The following is a 7,483-nucleotide window of genomic DNA, read 5'->3' as shown; positions in this document are numbered from 1 at the left end:
TGAATGAATGAAGAAGTTTCCCCTTTCCCACATATCCAAGAATCGAAGGAATCACCTAAAGCAAAGCTCTGATACCACTGTTGTTTGTTTACTTTACTTGTAAACAAGATGAAGAAGAAAATGGAGCACGAGGAAGAAGAAGAAGAATAAAGCAAAGAAAGAAATGAATACTGTTTGTAGAGAAGGAAGATGAAGAATAAGATGTGTAGAGAGGTAAGCATTAGAGTCTAGTATTATTGCCTTAAGCACACTTCAAGTACAAAGCAAACCTTCCTTTTATAGCATCAATCAACTAACTACTTACTATAAACAGAAAGTATATACTAAATATATTAACTAACTAAACTGAATTACAATGCATTAACAACATCAGCAACCCCAAATTTCAAAATACTTATATTGCAAGACGTTACTGTCATTGATTGTCATCATAGTTCTTTCTATGCTCCTTAAAAACGCAAAAGATAAAGAAAAACCAACACCCAATAGACACACCATTTTGTTTTTCACAATATTATTGTCACTCATATGTATTACTTTTATTTTAACACATGAATGGATTATGCGTTGATAGCTTAGAAGGCTCTGGAACTGTCAGTGCATATATTATTTTCTCGATGATCACATATTGGAGCCTCTTGTTGGACGACACACATGATTCCTTTTACGAGCATGTTCTTCACTATGATGCTGTGTCCTACATGCATATCCATACCAGCAATCTTCTCTTGCTGATGCTTCTGGTGGAAGACGCTTTTGTGATAATAATAATATACACAAACAATAAAAGAAAGACAATCAACAAACAGTTTTAGTAGAGAGCTAGAATCTGTTGATGAGCATTATGCTTTGAGTTCAAGGTACTTACGTATTTCGGTATAGAAATCCGAAACCAGTATAGGAGAAATGACACCAACTTCTGAAAACAATCACTGCATGATTAAAAGAAAGCATTATGAGTATGCAAAGATTGAAGTGACACTGATAACAATCATCCAGCACTGTTAATATCTATAGAGAGACATAAGATAAACTATCATCCAGTATGAGTATGACACTATTTTCAGTGTTAACAGTATGCAACATGTCTGAGATATGGGACCTGTTACAATATTTAGATAATTCCACTTTAGCTTTCAATGATTCAGGACAACACCTTACCAGCATACAGATGTGCTAGCATTAATCGTCTCAGCGTGATTCAACACCAATCGTGTTACATCTGCTAAGAGAAAAACATGATTAATGATGTATAACACAGGGATAAACATCATATAAGTGAGAGATAAGCATGTAAAAATAAAAAGCCGTCACCAACAGAAAAATGAGAAAAGGAAACCTATGTATGAATGAGTCAAGGTCGCTAGTGTACAAGATCAATCTTTGCACCAATGTATCACTGTTTATAAGAATATTATACAAAATCTACCACTTGATTGAAATTGTGCTTTATGAATAGTATGCAAATGTGAAACGGGGATCTTAAAAACCCAGAAGAATAATTCTCATGAAGCATTACAGGGGATACAAATTTATCACTTTACCAATTTCTTTGTTGTTCAGCTTTACTATCCACTCTGATACAACATCTTGTAATGTCCTCTCCATATGTCTAATGCAACTATCAGTGATCTAGAAAATCATAAATGATAATGACGGTAAAAATGATAAGCTAAAACAGATAAAAAAATGATAACAATAAGGGGATCAGAAAGCACATACATTCTGTTCATGCAGATTATTTTCATGTGCTAACAAAGGGATTCTTGAGATAGAGTGTTCTGAGATCTGCAAAGCAAAAAAACAAGTTGACAAAGGTCACGGATCATGACTAAGTGACTCGTATGTTATATCCACGACTTCCGTAACAATTAAAAGTTGTGACAAACGAAGATGAAGTAGTTCATACAGGTTTTAAAGTATCCCGGGAGCAAATAGGGTAAGAGTTACTGCCCGTTACCCCTAAAGCATGCCAGTAAGCTCCACAAAATGATCTATCACATCCTGAACCTGAGAAAGGAAAATTTGAAATTCTTTGAAAGGACATGAGTATTAAACCTCACCACGAACAAATGCAAAGTACATAAAGTAGTTGATTCCTCAGACGGAATTTAAAATGAGCTACAACAAGATACAAAGCTGCAAGCTAGCAAGAAATACCTTGACCCCAATCAAAAAACCACTCAGAAAAACAGAAACTCAAATTTGGCAGTGCTACTAAACCACATATGAAAACTTACAATATTGAGGAATGTTAAAATCAGTACGGGATGGCATCATTCCTCCACATGCTTGACATTGGAGATGAACAGTGTTATTATTGCAATGAAACCCACCAACTTCATTAACTGAAAATTATAAGTAGTGAAAACGATGAGTATAAGACCAAAAAAATAAGTGAATAAATAAAGCAAGATATCACAAGTGATGCAAAATTCCGAGAAAGCCAGAGAGGATATATGGGGGCATATCAAGTCAGAACACTTGAATATAGTGACAAATAACATTTAGTATAAGCCATTAGATTAGCATTAACAACTTAGATTAAATCCCTAAATAAAATGAATTGTATGCCTTCTTTCTTTTATTCCCCCTCCCACCACATCCTCGCTGAACTTTCTTTCTTTACTTTCTGTTTTTTCTTTCTTTTCAGTTTGTTTAGGAAGAAATTAGTACTTGTTATGTTGAGTATATTAATAAAATACTTTTATTTTAGCTTTATGAAGAAACACTCTATTTAAGGGTGAAACTTTACTAGGATTGAGAACTCATTGAATTCTAAAGTACAAAATACTGCACAATTTATACCCAAAAAAATCCCATATACCATAGTGAAATAATGGTGTACTAATACCCCAAAATGATAACTTTTGGCTCTATGTATAGCACATAAAACGATAGGTTGCATTGTTTTACGGACATTATTTGGTGCCCGACATTGTCTGGGAGTAACATTACCGCATTGTGGACACGGAAGGTATGTGCCATCACTTTGATCATCCACTGGTGTGTGAGCTCTCTTTCGACGATTCTTCTTTCCAGATCCAATGACCTAATAGTGAAAAGTGAAAACACAAAAGGTAGCAACAAAACATCATTACACACTAACAAATGATAAACCATGATTTAAGACCGCAAAATCCAACAAAAACTTATCAATCTCCATTTTCAGGTGGAATACAGGATTCTGGCAAACAACGTTGATGATAATATAACTTACTGCAAATAAAATTGTAAGTATTTTATTGCATTAACTGACCCCAAAAATGAGTACATTTTAAGATGGTTTGTTTTTGGGTTAACTGCATAACACTGCTGTGGGCAATCAATTCTGACCATTAAAAGAATCATGTTACTCACAAGGTTTGATCGTACGGATGAATAAGTATCTAAGAGTGCAACTTCTTCATCTGAGCGTCTTAAGGAAGAATCAGCTTTTAGCATATCCTGTCGAAAAGAATTAATGAATGATAACAACTAAACCTTATCACACCAGGTTGGTCAACTACATGGGTTAATCAATACCATCGGGCAATGTCAATTATCAAAACTCATACTTTCAAGTAATATCTTTTAGAAAAGGACAAGGTACAATTCTTTGGATGCTTGCAACATGTGTAATGCACATGCTAAGTCTTCATTAATAAGCTGTTACACCTATTAAGTTTTTTTTAAAACAACACAGGCACCTAAACAATTGTACCTGAGATTTGCCCTTTAGAAAAACAACAGACTAAAAAGGGAGAAGAAAGTCCATAGATTAAAGAAGCAAGTACTAAATGTAATGAAAGAGAAGCCCCTAAAGCATGGACTAGAAGTTGTTCAAAAGCATGATTAAAAAAATAGTATCTTATATGAAAGCAGTCAATTCTTTTTGAAGGTGCAGTCAAACATTAAATATCAAGCTTAAATGCAGTCCTTGACGTCAATAATAAACAATGCCAAAATTCCTAAGGGTCTGATTACGAGTTGGGTTTTGGAGAGGATGAAGGGAAATGAAAGGCTTCAAAGCCATGAGATACACTTGTGAGATAGCTTTGAAGCCTTCCATTTCCCTTCCTTCCACTCCAAAACCCAACTCGTAAGTAGCAAACGAACCCTAAAAGTATATTGTGTTTGTTTATTTGTCGTGAGTCATGACAAGGAACACACACACAAACATTTTAAAAGTAAGTAAAGCCTAAATTATGATTAAGGTGTCAATTGGTGAAGCTTTTAGAAATCAATAATCAGAAAAGGTGCCCCTAAGATGACAAATACAAGAAACCATGAGAACTTTGAGGCTAAACTATATTTTGGGCTAGTCATCCTAGGAACTATGCAGGAGATTAAACTTTGCCTTCCATATAAAAAAAACCCTCTGATCCCAGGCACATTATCCTTTGCCCCCTATTCCACTGGCGCAGATGCCCTAAAGTGGAGAAACACACTCCAATTAAACATGATTAACTATCTCATCCACTTGTAACTCAACTTCTAGGAATGCTTTGGCATAAAACTTACCTCTGCAATGGTACGCAGAAAGTGGTTTTTTCCAACAAATTGAACAACTCCTCTGCAATGAGGACAGAGTACATTTGAGTGGTTTTCTTGTGATCTCCTTAACCACTCTGAGAAGCAACCATTGCTGTAATGTCAAACAAGATTTCAAGGAAAAGTCAATTAATAGAAACATAAGTGCAGTACTAAGAAAAGGGTAAGATCCTTGCCAAAAGTTATGAAGGCATGGAGCAACAGTGACAACATCATGCCATATGTTTAAGCAAATGCTACACTTAGCATTCTCAACATCTACACAGATCTGACCGAAAAAGTCAAGTCAGTACTATTGCTACAGATGAAAAAAGTGCTGAAGACATTGAAGGAGACATAATAAGTTATAAACTGTCAACCTGAAGCTGTCTCTGGCTAATTTCTGGGCTTGACAAGATATCAAATCTGTAGCTGACAAATCCTAGCAGCATGAAAATAGAGAAAGATGGAATTAAAGTATTTAGCTTGGAAATATAAAAACATTGGAATCAAAAGCCAAATAATTAGCATACAGGCTCAGTCTAACTCTACAATAAAGACATTTACTAATTATTGAGAAGACCCAAAAATCATGTAAAACCAACCAGAATTTGGAACTTAACACTGGCAAGTATAATTTAACCATGTGAAAACAGGAGAAAAAAACTATTGAGACAAGTCATTCCCACTTGTTTCGACATATTTCATATTAGGTAATAGATGCAAATTACATGCACTAATATATGCCAATGTTACCTCCCAAGGCCTATTTTCTCTCTAATGACCTATACTAACTTAGATATTTAACATACTGAAGAATTAATTTCACCGCTTTTGCCAAACCAAGCTCGAATCCTATTAAAGAAAACATGATAACATGTTAATCAACCGAATGAAACTTGAAATGTATATATTTTTTAGACAAACCAAAGGATTATCCCATTAGCATCACTATTTATGGAAGTGTAACAGCAGAGTCGAAGATATAAAACATAAATTTACAATTTTTAACTCTATATATGTCATCAGCAATATAAATTGTTACACTAGCATAAGTATTAAAGAGACTCTAACCTTCTCTATCAGGACCTGGAATAATTTCACTCCCATCCTTGATGACAACAGTGTTCTCATTTTGCACCTCAGCCCCATCAACAAGTATTGTATTCGGACTACAAGATAAATGCATGATACACTCAACAACAAAAAAGGGAAACAGTATGGAAAATAAGCAGAGGAAAGAAGACAAGACCCTTCTTGTGGAGAGACATAAAACTTTCAATATTTCAAGAGGGGAATTTATGAAGTATTTGGTAATCCTTCGTCATCAAGAAGGTGAAACAAATTATAGTGATTCCAACCCTAGCAAAGCCGGGAAGTGAATATATCATATCATTGTTCCTACTAACAATCATCATGAGAGGGTATATGGAAAAATGTAAAACATTAGCTATATCTGCTCCAACTGCAACTTTAAAGGATATTTGTCCAATAATAGATAGGAACAACTAACTGTGAAGGGCTCATAGATCGCATTTGTAAGTTTTAAATTCCTCTAAAAAAATCATTTCTAATAAATCACAACCATTATCTTGAAGAAAATTAAGGAGCGTGATTTACTACTCAATTACTTAATGATCACTATTAAGTAATCATGAATTTACCTCTTGTTTTCTACTGTAGCAGAACATAGATCAGAATTCCTAATTATTTTGCACCAGCTATGTTTGTCACTAAATGCAGCTGATATCTCTGAACATATTACTTTTTCATCTGACCTTATCTCAACATCCGAATATCTCGAGTCTGACGGAACTGCAAGAAGGAAAGAATTTGACCAAAATAAGAACCTTTAGGAAGTTTCAAACTCTACACTAAAACTTTTGGGGAATACCGAAGTGACCTTAACAGTTAAAACTACTATGCTTGTAAACAGCATTCAAAATACAACCTTTATACATCTTCTTTATCCACCATCACATGTATAAAATAAACCCAATAAAACAACGAACTGCATCACTAGCCTCCATTTGAACAAACTCTCCCAACTCCTTCTCAACCAAATAAACTAAAAACCTATAAAGTTGTTGTCAATGTGATAGTCACACCTCTCAAAGTAATCATAGTTCAAAAGTGATTTCCACAACAACCCAATATTACAGTCTATACACTACAAAAGGAAAAAAATGGAGGCTTTATTATTCCACAAAATGTGGGGTTTAGTGTTTTTATCTGCTAACTGAAGAAAAAACAAATCTTTCACACCCTATCTTCTGGTTCTACTTAAACTTTGAAGATTGAAATGAAATCAGATAATGGGGATGGGGTAAAATTGAAAAATGTGGAATACCCAAGTTTGAAACTTGAATTGATATTTGTATTATGAATACCACTAAGAAATTGAAAAGGAAAGAATAATGGTTACCAAGTTTTGCCCAGATTTCATCATGAGAGGGTTTGATTCCAGAGCATTCACCTTTTTCTCCCATTGATCACAAAAGCCTTTCCTTTTTGTTTGCCTCTGAATGAAAGAGAGGGTTTATAAATGAGTTCAAAGCGTGCGTGGGAAGCAGTAACACTAAATTATCATCGCATGCCGAGTCAGTTCAAGTGGGTCACCAGATTCTCCTATTTGGGACCACATCAGCTCTACAACTTTGCTTTTCCATTGAGTAATACAAAAAGTGAGACAAATATTATTCATATTTGGAATTATATAAAAAATATTTAATAATTATAATTTTAACTTAAATATTTTTTATAATTAATCAAAATTGATGGTACAGAAAATGGAACAATAGATGTTTTCCCTATTTAGATGGGTAATATACAAGGTAAAAAATAGAATGTCATAACTATTATTATATAACTGATTACTCTTTCTATTTGAAATTAAATTGAGATTCCATTTTAAGACTTACAATATGTTCCCTTAAGAAAAATACTTAATACATGTTTTGAAAAATCAATC

General features: G+C 34.0%; 1 protein-coding gene across 2 annotated transcripts; it reads right to left on the bottom strand.

Annotated features, from left to right (window-relative positions):
- On the bottom strand, window positions 370-7,110 carry LOC109358409 (E3 ubiquitin-protein ligase CHFR). Of its 2 annotated transcripts, none has more exons than XM_019602615.1 (15): window positions 6,938-7,109; window positions 6,177-6,327; window positions 5,587-5,684; window positions 4,893-4,954; window positions 4,710-4,801; window positions 4,504-4,627; window positions 3,361-3,447; window positions 2,959-3,052; window positions 2,241-2,348; window positions 1,910-2,010; window positions 1,723-1,788; window positions 1,545-1,632; window positions 1,162-1,222; window positions 869-932; window positions 370-753 (listed from the first exon to the last, which is right to left on the bottom strand). In XM_019602615.1, the coding sequence occupies exons 1-15, from the start codon at window positions 6,999-7,001 to the stop codon at window positions 622-624; spliced, it is 1,392 nt and encodes a 463-aa protein (XP_019458160.1). In that variant the 5' UTR covers window positions 7,002-7,109; the 3' UTR covers window positions 370-621. The 2 variants fall into 2 exon arrangements, 1 of the variants encoding a protein (XP_019458160.1); XR_002108962.1 differs by having other exon boundaries at window positions 711-753; window positions 1,103-1,222; window positions 6,938-7,110.

This window comes from Lupinus angustifolius, chromosome LG01 (genome assembly GCF_001865875.1).
Source record: "Lupinus angustifolius cultivar Tanjil chromosome LG01, LupAngTanjil_v1.0, whole genome shotgun sequence".
NCBI lineage: Eukaryota > Viridiplantae > Streptophyta > Magnoliopsida > Fabales > Fabaceae > Lupinus > Lupinus angustifolius.
The sequence above is the reverse complement of the archived record's forward strand: the minus strand, read 5'-3'. Positions and strand labels throughout refer to the sequence as shown.

Bases quoted from the DNA above. Each gene is read 5' to 3' on its own strand.
- LOC109358409 (XM_019602615.1), bottom strand. From the start codon at position 7,001: ATGGGAGAAAAAGGTGAATGCTCTGGAATCAAACCCTCTCATGATGAA. The intron at 2,011-2,240 runs GTAAGTTTTCAT...TTCCTTTCTCAG, and splicing joins TTTTAACATTCCTCAATATT to GTTCAGGATGTGATAGATCA. The intron at 933-1,161 runs GTAAGGTGTTGT...TTAATCATGCAG, and splicing joins GCTAGCACATCTGTATGCTG to TGATTGTTTTCAGAAGTTGG.